Source organism: Cryptomeria japonica, chromosome 6, assembly GCF_030272615.1.
Source record: "Cryptomeria japonica chromosome 6, Sugi_1.0, whole genome shotgun sequence".
Lineage (NCBI taxonomy): Eukaryota > Viridiplantae > Streptophyta > Pinopsida > Cupressales > Cupressaceae > Cryptomeria > Cryptomeria japonica.
Window position 1 is genome coordinate 101,903,163 of NC_081410.1, and position 20,802 is coordinate 101,923,964.

General features: G+C 36.2%; 1 protein-coding gene across 1 annotated transcript in view; it reads left to right on the forward strand.

The window, feature by feature from the left end:
• Nucleotides 1–20,802, forward strand: part of LOC131050118 (K(+) efflux antiporter 3, chloroplastic) — a 244,011-nt gene that overhangs the window by 152,908 nt on the left and 70,301 nt on the right. Inside the window, 3 exon segments of the mRNA XM_057984273.2 lie at nt 15,226–15,339; nt 15,462–15,563; nt 15,659–15,793. Coding sequence (XP_057840256.2) covers nt 15,226–15,339; nt 15,462–15,563; nt 15,659–15,793 — 351 coding nt within the window.

The following is a 20,802-nucleotide window of genomic DNA, read 5'->3' on the forward strand; positions in this document are numbered from 1 at the left end:
TCAGGAGCGCCTTTTGTTTTTTGGGTTGATTTCCTCCTTTGTTGACCACTCAAATTATATTCAACGGATAGAACATGTTTTCCTTGATCTCTTCCAATCATAAAATCACTTTGATCCTGCAAGAACAGTGCAAATTTGAAAATCAAGCTCCGGACCTTCAGTGAGGGTCAGGAGCGCTTTTTGCCATCATGATCAAATTGTTTCACTTTTCATCTCGAAATTCCTTGGCTAAGGAAGATGTTATCTTGTTTCATGCTATGAATAAATTCTCATGTCCAAAAAAGGATAAAATAGTGTGTCCACAAGAAATTCGCCCTGGGCCCTCAGAGATGGTCAGGAGCAATTTTGATTTGTTGCCCAAAATTCATCATCTTTAATGCCTTCCAACCTTCAATTTGCATCAAGTGATGTCTAATCTTCTCTCCGGGAGACCCTGCACAAAACAAGTTAGCCAAAATTAGTGCTAAAATAAACTTAAATAAGATTTTCGCCCTGGACCTTCAGCAAGGGTCAGGAGTGAAATTTACAATCTAGGCTAAATTGCTCAATCTTTTAGTTTCAAACCACTTCACAGGGCAAGGTAAGATCATTTTCAAAGCCAGGAACAAGATTTCAAGCTCAAACAAGGTGGCAAATGAAGTCTACAATGAATTTCGCTCTGGATCCTTAGCAAGGGTTAGGAGTGAAATTCCCAATCTTGGCCAAAATTCTTCATTTACTCATTTTTCATCCAAACAAGTGTTTTGTCCTCAAAGATGCCTTGCAAGTCAAAATTTGGTCAAATAAGGCCAGGAATGAGTCCTAGGTTGATTTTCGCCTTGGATCCTCTGGAAGGGTCAGGGGCGAGATTCGCTTTGGACCTCCTGAGAGGGTCAGGAGCGAAATTTGACTTTTTGAACTCTCTGTCAGGATAATTTTATGGAATATAACATTTAAGTATAAGAATATACTTTAAGTTATATTCCATATATACTTTCAGGATGTTTGAGAGTGGTTTTAGACCTCCAGGAGCTATATTGCAAAATCTAATTTTTGGAGGTTTTTCAGTTTCCAAACTTAGTCAAATTTCAGGATCAGGACATTCCAGACTTAGCCAAATTTCAAGATCAGGACTTTCCAGACTTAGTCAAATTTCAGGATCAGGACATCACTCAAGTAGGACCTGCTATCCAGGTGATCCCCTTGGCGACACTCAAAATGTAAAGGCCAACTGACAAAACCCTAAAAAACCTAAAAACAAACCTTAGAAAGCAAAAAAAGCAGGGGTCCCCATTCACAATGGGGCGATGTGTGAAATGGTCACAACAGGTTGCATATGAGCTAGAGTTGCTCGAAGATTCATAATGTGTTTCATGTATCTTGCCTCAAAAGGGTGCTTGGGCAGCACACTACATTGTCTCTAGAGCTTCCACCATTAGATGAGGAGGGCAAGTTGATTTTGGTGCTTGATTCTATCTTGTATCTAAGGAAGTGCAGATTGAGAAGTAGGGTGATCAAGGAGTACTTGATTAGGTGGAGAGATTTGCCTCTTGAGGATGCTACTTGGGAAGGTGAATAGATTCTGCAGCATCTAGGTTAGCAATTGCTTGAGGGGAAGCCCTTCTGAGAAGGGAGGACTGTAATGTCCCCTTTTTCCCAGTGGAGTCCACTAGCCTTTTCTATTTCCATAGGCTAAGGTTGAAGATTATAAGGGAATAAATTAAATTAATTATTTTAAAGTTGTCCCAATAAAGTAAAGCTTAAGGATAACTTTATTTTAACTAATTTAATTGTCTTAGGTGGAAAATAAATAAATATTATAAAGTCACTTTATTAAATAAAGTTGTCTTCTCGAAGCTTCAAAAGACGTTTAATCTTATTCTTCTAGAGAATTCTATTGGGCCTTTAAAAGGAGGTGAAAGCAAGTCATTTTCTCATCCTTGATTTGTTATTTTCATTAAGATTTTCTCTTGAGAGAGGCAATTACAAGCTCAACAATTCCTTGGCTAAACCCTTGGAATTTTGGGTGGAATGGATGAAAACCTAATACCATCCCTTAGTGGATTCACTTAAGAATTCATATCGTTCTTCATTGATCAGTTTGTGGAGATTTTTGGATTTACAAGAAATAATTTTCAGCAGGTTGACATTTTGTGAAATCTGTGGAGTCTTTGGTTAAAGACAAATTTCAAAGTTGCAGAGTAAATGATACAGGAAAGCATGGATTCCTTAATAGTCTGAGATTCTTCTCTTGTTGCAACATTAACAATTTTTGAGGTATGAGGATCTAATAAGAGCAAATAAGTTCAAACTCTCTATTTTGAATTTCTTATAATCTTGGCATGGGAGAATCAGATTGAATGACTGGAATATTTGCATTTTGGGCGACCAATAATAACAATGGCTTACAGATTTATAACATTAAATGGGTAATTAGGGCTTTTGGCCGTTGGGTTTTCTGCAACTTGTCTGCCACACTTTAATTCCTTTGTTGGGCGAGTGTATTGAATACCATTTTGGGTGTGAGAATAAAAGATAGCTAAGTCGTGGGTACTTTACCTTCTTGTTGGGCAGATATAGTTGGGTCGACTGTAATAATATTGTCGCCTTCATTATGAATGTTGCGTGAGACCTCATACTCAGACGTTGCTAAAGATTATCCAAAATCGATTATCTTTGGGAGCATTTCACTTGGCCATCCATTCCCTTTTATGTGTGGGAATTTCTAAATTTATTGTGGGTGATTTGATGAATGTTTGAGGCACATAACATCTGCAGGTCTGTTCTATAGGTGTGTATATATATATATATATATCTTATAAACGATGAATTTTGAGCCATATCTTAGTCACAACCATCACATTATCCAGTGTTACAATTGTTGGGATGGCATTTTAAGGTTAGAATTGACAAGTTTTCTGTATTTTCTAAATTATATTTGTTGCAGCAGTAATAGTCTGTTTCAATTTTGGTATGCTCTCGTATATAAACAATGAATTCTGAGCCATATCTTAGTCACAACCATCACATTATCCAATGTTGCAGTTGTTGGGATAGCATTGTAAGGTTAGAATTTACTAGTTTTCTGTATTTTCTAAATTATATTTGCTGCAGCAGTAATAGTCTGTTTCAATTTTGGTATGCTCTCACTTGTAAATGTTTAAGGATTTTTCTTGTACTTTTTTGTTTATGAAAATGTCATTGGATTCAAACCAACAATATCACTATTAACCTGTAACTGGAAACACATAAACCTGCAGATACTCTTCCAACTGTGTGAGAAAATGTTGTTGTGGAAACACAAAATTTTGGTGAGAAAATAGAGGGATTCTTATATTTTCATTTGTATTTTTTGTAAAAGAATATGGCTTCTGCAAATAAAAGAACTGGTGGCAAACAATGGGATCCATGCTGGAAACATGGAACACCAGGTGGAAGGTGAGGAGAGGTTATTTATGTTCATTGCATTAAGCCTATAAACGGTGGCATAAATCAACTCAAATATCACCTTGCATGGATCTAGAGGTTGAGAGGGAGGCAAAAGCACTCCTTGCAGCATATGAGCAAAGCAAAGTAGATAAAAAGAGAACAAAATAGGCAACGACAACCCCAATATTAGATTTCACTTCTATAGGGTCATAGGGAGATATGTAGGGCTCTTCTTCCATTGGGCCATGGATACGAGAATGAAAAAGTGTTAGCAGCCATAGTTATAACTTTTGTGTTCCCCATAACACTAGTGATGTGCAACCTTCATTGCAAAGTGTTGCATGGCATAGAGGATTGCAACATGAGGCAAAGTTGGCATGTGCGAGATTTGGGTACTACAATAATATTCCATTCAATGTTGCTTCTAGTACTTATTTGGAACAATTGGTCAATGCATTGGCCATTGCCATTAAGGGGTTCAAGGCCCCATGTCATCATGAGTTGAGTGGACCATTATTGCACGATGAGGCCCAACACACACGTTACTAGTAGAAGAACAGAGGAAGATTAGGGAAAAGAAAGGTTGCACCATGTTATTTGATGGGTCTATGGATGGCAAATATAGGAGACTCATCAACTTTTGTGGCTTTAGGGGTGGAACTAGTATTCTTAAAATTAGTTGATAACCTCCAATGAAATAAAAAGTGTAGACCTTGTGCAACATGTTGGATGAGGTGGTGACGGAAGCGTGAGTGCAAAATGTCATTTTAATTGTGATTGACAATTCAATTGCAAATGTGGAAGTCGATAAACTTCTAGAGGCAAGTCATATAACATAATTTTGGAGCCCTTGTGCTGCCCACTAACTTGACCTACTCCTTGAGGACATAGGGAAACTAAGTTGGATGAAGAATGTGGTTGAAGATGCAAGGAATATCACAAAGTACATCTACAACCACACATGGGTCCTAAATCTTATGAGAGAGCACTGTTGTCATTTTACGATACCCTTGGTCCATCAGCGAGAATCGATCAGAGATACGTTTTAGGGAATAGTTATGCCCCAATTGATCAGGCGCCAAGTCAGGGAATCAAGAAAATGTCAGACGTGTGAATATTGTCATTGTTGTCATTGATGTCAAATTCGGTTATCTAGTTTGGACCGGATGGTGTATGTTGTTGGAGTTGTAGTTTTGGTATTGCTGGAAGATAGGTATATATGAGATAAGGCGTAGATGATCTACTGAAGTCATTTCCAGAAGATCTTCATCTCCGAAATCTTGAGATGTGCTTATTTTGGTTTACATTCTATTCCGGTATCCGTTGTGTGAGTTCCGGTATCAGTGGCATCAGTTTTTTCAGTTATTTTGTGTTCCGGCATCTGTGGTATCTATATTTTGGAGTTTGGAGTTGCTGTGCTTGGAGTTTTGTGCTTATGGGTCCGGTTGACCCTTGCCGTGTTCCGGTAATTAAGGTATATGCATCGGTGAATGGATTGTGAAAAGGAAGCGTGTAGGGATCTTGCGGAGGCCGACTTGGTTATCATGTTTTTGATTAAGGCTTTATTGGATAACGTGTTGATCCAAGCAGCATATTACTCAGTGTTCCACGGGGACGCGTCCCCCCCCTTTTTGGGCACGTCCTCCCGTCAAAAACGTCTTGGAGACGGGGATGTGATGTCCCCTGCCGTCCCGCCACCGCCACCCAAGCGCCGCCGGGACGCGGAGACGTCTCCGCATCCCCGCGTCTCCCAGGGAGACGTGGAGACGTCTCCTTGGGAGACGTTTGGGCGTCTCCCAGAGAGACATGGAGACGCCTCCACGTCTCCTTGGGAGATGTTTGGGCGTCTCCCCGTCCTTTGAGAGACGTGTAGACGTCTCTCCAAGGACAGGGAGATGCCCAGACGTCTCCTTTTGCCCCCACGTATATGCAATGTTTAAAATTAAAATTTTTAAAAAAAGTGACTTTTTAAGTTTTTTGAGGGTTAAGGGGTAACTCTAATTGGACGTGGGCCAATAGAAAAATAACACCTGACGCCTTTAGAAAATAATAAAAGTATTTTTGGCCTCGCGGGGCGCTACCCCCTGACCCCGCCCTATATTGCGATAGGGAACGCGCAAGGGGCGCTGCCCCTTGACCCCAACTTGGGGGCGCTGCCCCCAAATCCCCATTGAAAAATATAGGGGGAAACCGCACCGATAGAAGTAGGGAAAATCTAACCTCTGAGTCTGATTAGGCTCCATATAACAACACAACTTAGAAATCTTGGTATTTAGATATAGTATTTCAAATTTCCTAGTCAAATTTCTTATACTATAATACTGTCATACATCTTTTCAAAACTAGTTTTTCAAGTACTATATGTATATGTATAACTTTATCAGCACCACCACCCCGCCAACCCCCCATTGCCGTCCCCCCGTCCCCAATGCCCGTGGAACACTAATATTACTTGTGCTTGGCCGACATATTATCCTGGTGTGTAAATATATATATATATATATATATATATATATATATATATATATGGATGATGTGTGGATGTGTATGTGAGTATGTGAGTGAGAAGGTGTGAGAAATAGTAGATAAGAGTGTAGTGTACTGGAGTGCAAGTTGTGGACAGTGAAGCAGTTGGAGGAGGGTTAGAGTGTGGACAATATTGCAGTAATCCTTTACTAGATCTGCTGCAAGTGATTGGTTCGGTAGAGCAGCATTTCAATAATCCTTTACTAGATCTGCAGCAAGTGATTGGTTCGGTAGAGCATTGTTGCAGTATTCCTTCACTGGATTTGCTGCAGGAGTTTGTGGATAGTGGTATAGAGGTTTTTTATCGGATCTGCTGTAAGTTTTGTGAGTTGTGATCTAAGCTTAATCTGGAATTGATTTCATGCATTTGGAGATGCAACTTTCCTCAATTCATTTATATCTATTGCAGTGAGCATTCCAACAGTGAGCTGCTTTTGTAATTTGGTAGTGAGCCACCCATTTTGTAAACACTATATAACTAGTTATATTATCTTGAGAGTTAACACTCTCCGTGGTTTTTCTCATTTGGGTTTTCCACATATAAAATCCGATGTTCCATTTGTGGCTGTGTTTCTTGTTCATTCTGCATTTGCTATTTCATGTTGTGCTTAATTGAAGAATTTGATATATAAGTAAAAAGTTTTAGAAATTGTGAGAAAATTGTTGAATATGTGGGTATACTGATTCACCCCCCGCTCTCAGTATTCCGGCCCTTCAACCAATCCAACAATTGGTATTAGAGCTTTGGTCCCTTGCTTGAAAGCTTAACCGCTTGAGGGAGATCCTTGTTGGCTGAATCATGGCACCGATGAGTATGACTAGAGAATTTTAGTTGGATGAAGAATTGCAGACAACTCTTGAAGATCTAGAAAGTGTTGAATTTGAGAATGAGGAATTGAAAGATAATGTGAAGGTAGTGAATGAATGCGTGCAGAAAATGAGAGAGCAAATCCGGAAATTCAAATTGAGGCATAAGGATGTTAACAATCAGTTGAAGTAGGCAAATGAGACTGTTAAAGCTCTGATGGAGAAAGTCGAGGAAAAAAACAAAGTAGAGGAAACCCTGAAAGAATCAATCAAGCTGAAGAATGAAGAATGTGAAAAGCTAGAGGAAGAAGTGTGTTGTCCTCATTTTTGGATTCTCAAAAATGTGACAACCCCTACAAATTTTTGCCTAAAACGTGTCATTTTTGTCTCCAAGGCACGTTTTACGAGGTACAAAACTCACATTTGATAGTGTCAAATCATTGGGGGGTGTCTTTGCCATCATTGTCCAAGTTTTGGTGAGTTTTGGTCTTCCTTTTCCTAGCTTTCTGTGCAATTTCGGGTTTTAGAACAGTCACTGCAGGTTGAATATTTTACTCTATGGCACGCCCTCAAGGTAGAATTTTGCTTCACCCTTAGATTGGCTTAATCCTCAGTCTATCCTCGAACCATGTTTCAAATTTCATCGCATTATGGGTTCGTTTGCTATGTCATTCCTTCAATTTCGGGTTTTTTCTCCTTGACTGCAGGTGGGAAATTTTCTTTGAATTGCAAGTTTTAATGATTTTCTTTGTTTTAGTCTTTGTAGGGAAATCTTTGGCTGATTACAAGTGCACTTTATTGAAAAAAGAACTTGTAACTTACTTTTTATTTCCCCCTTGATGCTTTTTGGCTTTTTAAGTCTTAATAGGGATTTTTTGGATAAGTTACAAGTAAATTTTAAATTGCATATTTAAAAGTCACTTGTAATTCTTTTGTAAAACCCCTATTTTAATGTCTTTTGCTTGTAATGGGGATTTTATTCCCCTATTACATGTGTTGAGTTATTAAAACTTGTTGTAGGGATTTTATTTTCCCTTTACAAGTTATTTATAACTTGCATATCTCTCTCCAAAACCCGATTTTGCTTAGAAATGGAATAAAGTGACAATTTTAAACTTGCTATTATGCCCAAAAAACCCAATTTTTTCCATAAAGTGTAAATAGAGGAATTTAAAACTTGCAATTGGATTTCTAAAACTTGATTTTGCCATATTCCTGTACTAGTTGTTGATTGTCAACGGCCGTGTCTGCTTTGGTTTCTATGAGTAAATGGGATGGTGCCACATGGCGCTACTATAGGTGCTCAAGAACACTACACATGCACAAGAACTGCACAAGCAATAGCCTATGTACTACATAGTAATTTAATATTTTTATAATTTTTGAAATTAAAAAACATAAACTAAATTTTTAGTTTAATCAATCGGATTTTTTTTCCTGTATTGTTGATTGACAATTCTTGCACAAATGATTGATTGGTTGTACGAATGGCCATATGGTCCAATTTGTGAAATTGTGGAAACGAAATATTTTTGAGGGCTCGAGGCAAGTGCTCAGATTTCAACAATTTAACATTCAATAATAGGGCTCTTGGGCTTTCTGAAAACAAAGCAAGGTCTATTTTAATTCAAAATGCTCCAAAATTGTAGTTAGCTTCTAGGTCTAGCAACCACCTCTGAGCTTCAAGGATTTGGCCTTAGATGTTCTATTTGGATCAAACAAATGACAAAATTGATTTTCTTGAACCCCGTGAACTCAGTGGTGAGCTCACATTTGTACCAAGCTTTTATTTTGACCTACAACACAAAGACATTAAAAAGAAACCCCCAAATCAGGTATTTCTTTCAAGTTTTTTTTATTCTCTTGATCATCATTCGATGCAAGAGAAGAGCATACTCAACTTTTTCAATATCTACCAAGATTTGCAACCTAGATCTTCTAATTAAGAGTAACAAAAAGCAATCCCACAAACTTTGATATCATGTAAGATTTGGTATAGAATGCTCTTACGTTACTAGGTTCTCGTAAACCGGTTCCCATTCGCGTATTGAAACAAAGTGACAATAGGAGCATCACAAGAGTGGGTCATGAGTGTCTTTACCACCTTGGGCTCGTTGTGGGTGCGTGGTACGCATACCCATAACGAATTCAGGGCATTAGGGCTCTCTTTGCCCACTCTTATGTGCTCCTAAACACTCCAATATGCAGTAAATAATTAAAACGCCCCAAAAAAACTATTAAAATGATCTTTTAAACACTCAAAGTAAAAATAAAAATCTTAAAAAGCACCCTAAATGCACCCTTATGTTGTTTGACAAGCATAACTCTATTTCATGCAAAATCATTCTTCCTATTCCATTTTTGTATTTTGAAAGATAGCCTTTTTTTTAAAAAAAAGTAGAACAATTGGAAACTACTCAATTTCATGATTAAGTGATAAAATTGTGAAAATGGTGTGCACTGTGAAGGTTTGTGTTGTTTCAAAGGCTCCTTGACTCCACTACCAGATGCTCGTGGGCGGTGTTGGCCCTCAACCCAATTGGGGGTGTTGCCCCTAGATCCCGATGAGAGTTATTGTCCTTCAACTCCATTAGGGTCTCCACTCCCTACACCCACTTATTGGGATCTCTTGTCACATAAGAAACTTTATTACAATAAGGTGGTCTAGTTGTGGAGACCAAAATTGATAACTTAGACAATTATCTTTATGATGATCATAGTATCATTAATCAATGACGAAGTATCATACTATCAAAGATTCAAATGTCATTGTTATTATAAAATATAATTGTTACCTAAAATTTCATTACCCATGTAATTTTAGCCAAAGGATGCATTTTTATCAAATGATTGCATTTACAAAAAGGTACATTGCAGTGTTTTAAAAAAAAAAAAGGGTATTTTCATTTGTATTGAACAATGATAGATTACAAATTGAGTTCATGCATTTGAAGCATATTTATACATGCACTGAATTTCTTAAAACCTCACACAAGCCGTGAGCTTAGCATTTCTATCTTTCCTACATATCCAAAACAGAAAAGGATAGAATCAAATAGTGAGTGTAAGGATAACCAGTCATTGCCTTGGGTTGCTTTGACTGGTTATTGGCTGTCCCGTTGCCCTTATGACTGTTTTCTCGATCTTCAAATTCTGAAAAACCCCTACTTTCCTGCACAAAAGAGAAGAGGTGTTAGATCCAACAGATCTAAGCAATGAAAGATTATCCTACAATATATCATTTATCATATCCTATCTTATTTCTGTTTTGAAAGGGCGGGAAAGATAAAGACACAAATCACTGCTTCAGGAGAAAGAAATGTTTATGCTAATGTGTTTGTTTCATGTGCAGATAATTAGTTACTCTAATTGGCATGTACCCCTGACCGAGGCTCCCTTCGGGTAAGAGCCCGACATACCTTTTAGAGTAACTAATCTCAGAATATCAAAATGGAATGATGAAGAAACCAACTGAAGTATCAAAGGGACATGTTTGTTTTAAATATGAAACCTTTTACTTTACTATTCATGATATACATAAAAAGAAAACATTAATGGATAAACTGTTTTAAGGGACATATTATTTCAATGTGAAACCTTACAGTATTTAAAAGGGTCAATACCACATAATGAAGATAAACAATTCAATGCAACAGGTTGGTATAGAAACAGAGTATCTGAGTTATTTTAATGCATGTTCAAACAGTAAACTTCAATGAAATCAGAATCAACTGGTACTGAAATGAGTGTCACAAGCCCGTGCTCGAACTTCATTTCTACATAAGATCAAAATGCACAGTCAGGAGACATAAGGTAGCAATGGCATTTTATGACTAATTGGAGCAAGGAAAATCTGCACTGTTATTCAATCTATGTTGGTAAGTCTGGGAGCATTTTCAGTTCACCTGGAGACTCCTCTACATATCTTCAATTATTAGAGACTTGCATTCTCAAGAACATTTTTTTTCAAAAGGGGAAAAAGTCCACTTTTTCATCAATCACAGAATATTTGTATTTGGTACATGCACAATTTTTCAGAATAAGCTTATTAGCATGTATGTGAAGTGCGGAAGTTTGGGAGAAGCTCGTAAAGTGAATACAGTTATTATAGCATACAGAAGACATGGGTATCTTCACAAACCAGTCACATTATTTTACCAAATGCAACTAACAGGTCTCCAACCAGATCGTTTCACATTTGCCAGCGCACTCCCGGCATGTGCCAAAGTCGGAAATTTAACAAGGGTAAAACACAATCTCATCAAAGAATGCAATGACAATCAAGGAAAAGAAAGTTCAGTCAAATGCCTAGACAATACAAGTGCTGCAATATCAATGACTGTTCTTAGAGGATGTAATGAATGAAAGAGAAAGCTTATAACGATTACCAAACATCAAGGATATCAAAGATGGGTGAACCACAGCTTACAAAGCTTTTTGCAGGTCAGATGTTAGTGGTATACTAAGGAGCAAGGCATTCACAGTTCAAGGACACCCCACTATCATAAGGTCAATCATAGCTCAAACATCAATGAGATAATAAATAAGGCTCTTTATCACTGTTATATAAAAAGCATGAAACAATGATCAGGTCCAAGCAAGATTACAAAAATAAGATAATAGAACAACCACAGTGAATGAAGAAAAGTCACAAAATGTGCAGAGATAAGAGAGGATAGCCTATTTCCTTCTAAGATCAGCAAAGACACAGCACGTTAACTTTCCTGGCAGATGTGTATGCAAAATGTGGAAAAAATAGACACAGCACGTTAACTTTCCTGGCAGATGTGTATGCAAAATGTGGAAAAAAAAGACACAGCACGCAACTTTCCTGGCTGACATGTATGCAAAAATAGACAGATCACGTGAAATGTTTGACAATACTCCTCATAAAGATGTCTTCTCACGAAATGCAATGATTGTAGGCTACGCACAAAATGGGTTTTTTTTAAAAAGCTTTACACAGATTTGAGATGTCGAAGAAACAAAAGAGAAGATGTATTATAGTAAAAACCCTCTTCATACTTCCAACAATGGCATATTAACAGAGAATAAAGCAAGAAGGAGCCGTTTCATACCTGTAGAAAATGGGATTTGCATTTAAAGAGAAGATTCAGAAAACCCCAGCACGCCTTCAAGAAAAAGTCTAACTTCTAATGCACAGTCGCGACCTGAGTTGTTCAAAAACTGCAATCAAATTTATCTTGGGCGGCAACACCAGTAAAAACACATGTTCTTCATCAAAGACTTCACAACGCGATGGAAAAATCAGAACAGCAATGGCGGCACCAAAGGGTCTCAAACCCTCGAAAAGCTTCTTAATTGTTTTCATTTTGCAAAATGGGAAATGTGCGATAGGAGTGTAAAGCTTTTAAGGTAACAAAAAAGCCCTTTGTAATTTTTATATTTTCCTTCAAGTCTGCTGGGCTTTGTGAAAACAAAGTAAGAATAAATAAAACATATTTGATAATATAAATGTTTAAATTTTTCATCGATATTATCAAATATGTTTTATTTTATTCTTTTTATATATTTTTGTTTTCTTTCTTTGTCAAAAGCTGGTATCTCTTTGTAAAGGTATTTAATTACAATATAATTATAAATTGTAATTAAATATTATTATTTAAAATGTAAAAGGTGTATCCATGTGCAAGAAGGAGACTAAGTCTTTTGACTTAGTTTTGAAGGATGAGTTAATTTTGGAGAGATAAGGCTCTCATTGAAGAAGTCTTTTCGGTTTGGAGACATAAGGAGAGCATATAGGAGCATGCATAACCACTTGGGAAATATTCAAAAGGAGTTGAGATAATTTTGGAGACAAGAACGTTTTTATAGGAACATGAGGTTGTTTGAAATCAAATGGAGTGAATTTAGGGAGGTTGGAGCACTTTTAGGCAAAGGGTCGAAGTTGGACTTTTCCATCATTTTGGGGAGCTTTTATTACTTGGTTGAGCTTTTTAAGGCTGTTTCTAGTGGTCTGTTGGGTTGGTTATTGATTGAAGAAGACTTTTCCATGTTTGTAGCCCTTTTTGGTGTCTTCTAGACTCCTCTTTTTGAGGCCCTTTTCTTGCATCCGACCCAATCAGTTGGAGAGTTTTTGTACTTAGTGCCTGGAGACACTTGATTTGGAGTTAGTTCAGATTTATGCAAGAACAGTGTTTTCAGAGACAGTTTTCTTGTCCTTAGCATTTCTTTTGCACGGATTCTGTAACTCAGATTTAGAGATATTATATATGTGACAGCATCTTTTGGAGCGATTTTCTATGGAATCAAACCTTGTTTTCCTTCCAATTTTTTGTGTACAAGCACGATTGATGAAGCTAAATTTGTGAGTTATATTGCTCCTTTTTTACTTGTCTCAGTCAGTACCTTAATATAGGAACGTGTGTATGTTTGCAGGTCATAGTATGTGTTTAAAAGTTCAAAATGTTTGAGTGAAACATTACTATTCCTCATTGGTTCATCTCAAGACCTTATTATGAAATACTTATGCAAACTTATAACAGGAAAGAAGTGTTTATCAATTAAAGTAGAATATTGTAGACTGAGATCGGTTTTTATCATTTATCTCTCACATTTTGGTGTATCACCAGGTTCTAGTTAAGTTTAGTTCAGTTTTAAGTTCCATTTCTGTAATTTCTTATCCTTTACCCTGCAAAGTTAGTCCAATACTAGAGAGTATCAGGTGATTATCCAATAGGAACCGGCCTAGGAACCGGAGGTTTCATTTCAGGTTATGCATTGCCCACATGCAGAAGTGAATCCCATGTTAGGCCAGATTGCTAAACTTATAGTTTAGTAGGGTGCAAATTTGTGCCTTAACAATAATATTATATGATATATCAAATATATTCGCTGTACGGGAATACTAGAACAACGTACCTATACCCAATTTCATACCAGAACTGGTAACTTAGGAATGCCCTATACCATGCAAGATTTGGTTGAAGATTGTAGCCACCCAAGATCTAGGAACACCTACAAGAACAATGTTTTTATCAAAGGATCAAATGATAGATTGATAAAACAATTTGAGATTATAATAGGAACCCCTTGGTTATATAAGCTAAGGTGAGCATAGGATTGCATAAGATTATGACATGTGTCTTAATCTTATGACTTGAGACATAAAGTGATAACTATCCTATGTGTACATTAAATATACTTAAGTAATAAGTGTGAATAGGACCTAGGTGATGAATTAGCTAGGTAAAACACCCCTTTCACACTAACAAGTAATCATTAAATTTGGAGCAGGAGGATGTTTAAGTAGTGGTCTTGGTGGCTCTGATAAAGGGAGGAGCTTGTAAAACTGATTTTAATATTGGATTCTTGCTGGAGTTTAGGGTAAATCTCATGTCATCTTTTCTTATGTTGCTTGTGTGGCATTTGCTAGCTAGGTTTGCTGAATTGCAACATTTGTTAGAACAAGTAGATGTGGGTAGTTTTCTTTCTCTATTAAAATGTATATTATCTAATGAAAATCAGCCATAAATGTTGAAGTAACATCATATGTTGTAGTCTTTTTATGTTGTTCAATTTAGGATCGTACTTGTGGCAACAAGATGTGAATGAAAGGGTCTATGTTGGTGAAGCTAACTATAGAATATCCATGGAGTTTATTGATCAGATAATTTATGTTATGAAAATCATAGTTTACATACTCAGACTTGACAAAAAATTGATCGATCAAAAATTCTGACTTATCAAAAGCTTGGCTACTTAAAAATACTTAAATTTCAGAACTTGGCGAAATTTGCAAAATGAAAACTTGGCAGAATAATATATTCAAAAACCCTAGGCATTTGAATTTTTGTGTTTTTCTGTTTCAATTTACAGTCGTCCTTCATTCACTGGTCAATTCACTCACAAATAAACATATCATGATTTACAATCATCCCTGCTGAGTCAAAAGTTTCTTTTTGAGTTGCCATGTTTCAAAAAAATTTTCTTGAGCACTCACTGACTTGTTGAGTATGTGAGTTGGAAATCACCTTCAATGTTGAAAGTTGAAAATGCTCAAGCTATGCAATCAGGAAAGGGTATAAGATATAAATGGCAATTCAATGTTTATAGAAGTCCATTGTATTGACATAGGTATTATTTAGTGCCTAAGTATTGTCAGATTTTTCTTTTCCACTTGAAATATTTTTAGTAAAGAATATTTACTTAATGCTTCCCCTAGAAATACAATTCCTCAATATTTAGTCTATAATCCAAGTTGTTTTCTCAACTTTTCTGTGTAACTGAGAAATTAGAATATGTTGTTTCTGCAGACTTGCCCTAAGTTTGTTCCTTGTGCTGGAGACTTTCTCTAATTATATCCCCAAATTGACTAAGAAACTTAATAAAGTTTCATACTTTTACTCTGAATGCTTGGGACAGAATGTAGTCATTGCTAAGCATTTTGACATTTTTCTCTTTTGGAAAGTTTAGAAGATTATCTCATACTAACTATTGGTGTTTTTCCATTCTATGTCGCAGAACCTTGGAGAAGAAAGTCTTTGGCCTATGTTACTTGCAGAAATCTTGAAGGCACTTGGTGGCCTTGGAGCCCTATCACTTGGAGGGAAGTTTCTGCTTCGGCGCCTATTTGAGGTGGTTTAACATTTTTGGTATAATACTAATTTATGAGTGGAGACCATATATATATTTTCTTGAATTTGTTGTTATTCAAAATTTAGATGTAAATTCAGACACTAAGCTCTTGGAAAAGGCAGGTTGTTGCAGATTCCAGAAGTTCAGAGGCTTTCATTGCACTTTGTCTTCTAACAGTGACAGGCACATCACTTATGACACAAAAACTGGGTTTTAGTGACACGGTACAATCTTGAGTCTTTATGTTTTGTAACAATTGGCAATATTCCTGTAGCCTTTTAGTCTCCTAAGATTTGATTGGAGATTTATCTTTGTACAGCTTGGAGCTTTCCTTGCTGGTGCTATTCTAGCAGAAACTAATTATAGAACTCAAATTGAGGCAGACATACGTCCTTTTCGAGGTCTACTTCTAGGCCTATTTTTCGTAACAACAGGAACATCTATTGACATCCAGGTATGAAAAATGATTTTATTAGATTCTTCCTTGCAGATTGAAGGGAAAGTTGCTATTATGACTGATCTGTAATTAAGGCTAATTAAAATTGTGCTTAATTTAAATTACAGATTTATCCCAATAGCAAACAAAATTGCGTAGTTATGTTTTAAAATCGTTGAAATTACAAAAGCTAAGTTCACTTTAATCCTTTGCAAAACTTAATAATGATAATTAATAACTTAAAGAAGAAATCAAAATTGAAACAAATAAAAGAGAATTAGAAGACAAAAGAGAAGAAGGATCAAACGCAGATTGATAATGGAGTTCGTCCAATTAGGAGTACGTCTTCGGGTCCACTTCTCAATATTGGACCGCTTTATTAAGATTGCCAAGCACTTGTAAATGCCTTCTTACAATTCTCAAGCTTCAAACCCTTCATAAGAATTTCTCACAATCTCTCTTCTTTACAATTTTTGGTGTAATAATCAACACCTTGTATTTCTTCTCCAAGAATTCTCCACCTTCAAAAGCATGAAAATTCTCCCAATTTATCACCACTTCAATGAATTTTCCATCCTACACTACCCCCTTTTATACAAGAAAATTGCTCAAATTGGTATAAAACCAATTGATTTTGCAAAATTACCTTATCTCTCCATTTTTACATATAAAATCTTGAAAAATCTCGTCTTAACAAATACAATAAATCTCATTTAACATTAACCTCCCAATTTGTTTTAAAACAATATGCTATTTAGCCCTTTATGGAGGTTATCCGTGCTTTTACATTTGAGAATTTATTTTTGTACTAAATAAGATTTTTTAATCCCCTTATTAATAGGGGAAAGAGATTTTAAAATCTTTTGAAATCTTTGGAAAGCCATTTAAATAGCCTCTAATATTCTCCTAATAAAATGGGCTTATAAAATTTATGTTTAGGAGAATTAAATCTTATTTAAAGATTTATGTAAACAGAGGGATTTTCCTTTTATCATAAAGAATAGTAAGGCAAGAGGATTTTAAGGCATGGGTTAAGGGATTAAATCCCACCAAATCCTCCTTAATTTATTTATTTTAAACCATATATTTTTTTCTTTGAATAATTATGGTTTAATCCATATTTGTGCCAACTCACTACTCTTGCCATGTCATATGCCACGTGTCCTGCCAAGTGTCACATTTTGGTGACGCCACATCATCATTTTGACGAAAACTTTGACTGGTCATAACTTCTACATACGAACTCCCCTTGAGCCTATTCAAGTTGTGTTAGAACTGTGTCGGCGAGCCGTACACAATGATGCCATTTTAGTGAGATTTTGAGACTGTGAATTTTTTAGGTTTTTCTAGATCCACCTGGATCATTCCTCCCCATTTAGAAGCTTTTGGACCTCCAAAAGGTCTATTTTATGTACAATTTGAGCTAGGGAAATGTTGCTCCACTTGCCCAGTATCATCTGTCCTTCTTGCTGAAAGCTTGAACATTTGACCCATCACAAACACAAAGAAATATGAGATAGCTTTGCTGATACAATCAACTACATGTTCATCGATATTCACTGTCACATTCGTCATCCATATAGACATAACTAGGAGAATAACAAGTACAGGTACTGAATACACTGATGTGAAGGAAATAGTATCAACATTCTGAATCTCCTGAACAAGAGCATTATTAGAAGATGAAACATTCAAACCCTCGGTTACCACCTCTGGCTGAAGGCCTGACTCTTCTTGCAACTGATCCTTATATTGTGTTGTTTGTGACACCATATCATGTTTCAAATTTCCATGCTTGGTATCACTAGCTGTTACAGACATAAGGGTTAAAGCATTGCTTGCATTTACAATCATTTTCAAATGTCTTGTTTTTTCAAGAGACTTGTCACGTTTCATGTGATGAGCTTTTACACTGAATTCAAGTCCATCTTTAAACAAATGATACCTATTATGTTCCCTGTAGAAAATGGCTCTTCTATCATACAAATAAGGACTGTCTAGAACCATCCCACAGATGTCAAGCGAAATTACATCTAACTCTACCTCATCTACAAACTTGGATGTGATTGCAAATCGGAGTTTACATTGTTTTGATACATGTAACCGAGCATTATCATGCACCCAACCCAATGGATATGGTTTAGGATGAGGTGTTGTTTTAAATCCCAATTTCTTAACAACTTGTTAGAGATTAAGTTCACTTGTGATCCACTATCTATGAGTGTATCAATTTTACTTTGTTTTGCAATAGCCCTTATATGAAACAATTCATTCCTTTTACTTTCAACAGAGACCTCATTACACTTTATAGAGGAAGTATGGGAGCTAGAATTAGCAACAGGAACAATACCTTTTATACCCACAACTGTTATCTTGGATTCATCACCAGATTTTGAACCAAGGTCTTGCACGATAGCTGTGGTCTTTTGCTTACCCTTTTGATTCTTGAACCACTTGGGTTTCTGATCAGGATGCAATTTCCAACATTTTGCATCTTCATGCCCTTCCCTTTTGCAATGTGAGCAATAAGGCTTCTCCTCTTTCTCCACAAAAACTGTTCACTGCATTTTCTCCTTCCCTTTCTTGCTCCCTTTGTGTAAACTGGATTCCATGAAAGACTATCATGGCTATTCCTTGAGCTTGTTTCAAGATGAATGGCTTGCACACTAACTTCATCAAGGTTAGTTGGATTAAACATAAGTATTGTATGTTTCAAATTCTCATGTAATCCACCTATATACTTTAATAAAGTTTCTTGCGTGTATAAAGGAATTCCCAAAATTAAAGCTCTTTTCCTAAACTCTTGTGTATATTCCTGCGCACTTTGTCCTTTCTCTTGCCTTAATGATTGCCAATTCATTACTACTTTTTGCATGTGACCTAATGGATAAAATTGTTTTTTAAGTGTAGCTGTAAACTCAAACCAAGAAGAAATTATTTTACCATATCGGCTAAGATCTTCCTGAGTTCTGCTCTCCCACCAGATTAAGGTTGTGCCTCCCAGGCGAAGAGTGGCTAACTGGATCTTTGAAGCATCATCAGTAAACTTCTGAATCCTGCAATAAACTTCAACTTGTTTTATCCAATTATCAAGTTTCTCTACATCCACTTCTCCATTATAGGTTGGCAATTCAAATTTAACATCAAGCTTTAACAAAGGTGAATTAGACTCAGACTGTACATGTTGTTTTTTCTTGGGGGAAGAAGTAGAAGAAGAGGATGAAGAGGGTGAAGAAGAAGAAGATGAAGAAGACAGGGATGGAGGTTCAGGAGGGTCACTATCACCTCCTACTCCTTTGTCTTTGACGTCTTTCGAAGGGGATTCACCTTCCTTCTTCTTTTTGTCTTTTCTTTCCTTTTTCTTCTTCCTATCCTTGTACAACTCTTCCACCATCATCTTCATGTCTAGGAATGCTTTACGAAATTGTTCTTCATTCTCAAAGAGTTCAGGATTAACACGTTTTCCTTCTTCTAATTGTGCCATGGTTGATCTTCGAGTAACTCGCCTCGATCCGATCTTTGGATTAAATTCCTCAAGTGCACCTTCTCCTTGCTTTAATTTCAACCTGGTTAACATCCACCACTTGCAATTTTTTTCTGTTAAACTGCTCTGATACCACTTGATCTGTAATTAAGGCTAAATAAAATTGTGCTTAATTTAAATTACAGATTTATCCCAATCGCAAACAAAATTGTGTGGTTATGTTTTTTAATCGTTGAAATTACAAAAGCTAAGTTCACTTTAATCTTTTGCAAAACTTAATAATGATAATTAATAACTTAAAGAAGAAATCAAAATTGAAACGAATAAAAGAGAATTAGAAGACAAAAGAGAAGAAGGATCAAACGCAGATTGATAATGGAGTTCGTCCAATTAGGACTACGTCTTCGGGTCCGCTTCTCAATGTTGGACCACTTTATTAAGATTGCCAAGCACTTGAAAATGCCTTTTTACAATTCTCAAGCTTCAAACCCTGCATAAGAATTTCTCACAATCTCTCTTCTTTACAATTTTTGGTGTAATAATCAACACCTTGTATTTCTTCTCCAAGAATTCTCCACCTTCAAAAGCATGAAAATTCTCCCAAGTGATCACCACTTCAATGAATTTTCCATCCTACACTACCCCCTTTTATACAAGAAAATTGCTCAAGTTGGTATAAAACCAATTGATTTTGCAAAATCACCTTATCTCTCCATTTTTACGTATAAAATCTTGAAAAATCTCGTCTTAACAAATACAATAAATCTCATTTAACATTAACCTCCCAATTTGTTTTAAAACAATATGCTATTTAGCCCTTTATGGAGGTTATCCGTGCTTTTACATTTGAGAATTTATTTTTGTACTAAATAAGATTTTTTAATCCCCTTATTAATAGGGGAAGGAGATTTTAAAATCTTTTGAAATCTTTGGAAAGCCATTTAAATAGCCTCTAATATTCTCCTAATAAAATGGACTTATAAAAATTTATGTTTAGGAGAATTAAATCTTATTTAAAGATTTATGTAAACGGAGGGATTTTCCTTTTATCATAAAGAATAGTAAGGCAAGAGGATTTTAAGGCATGGGTTAAGGGATTAAATCCCACCAAATCCTCCTTAATTTATTTATTTTAAACCATATATTTTTTTCTTTGAATAATTATGGTTTAATCCATATTTGTGCCAACTCACTACTCTTGCCATGTCATATGCCACGTGTCCTGCCAAGTGTCACATTTTGGTGACGCCACATCATCATTTTGACGAAAACTTTGACTGGTCATAACTTCTACATACGAACTCCTCTTGAGCCCGTTCAAGTTGTGTTAGAATCGTGTCGGCGAGCTGTACACAATGATGCCATTTTAGTGAGATTTTGAGACTGTCAATTTTTATTTTTTTTCTAAATCCACCTGGATCAATGACTGTTTGGAAAAAAGAAAGTTTGCATATCTATGGGCACTTATTGAATGTATTTTCCTATTTGTGAGTGCATAAATATGGAGACTGCTTGTGTATAGTGAAGTGTGAAGATTGGACAT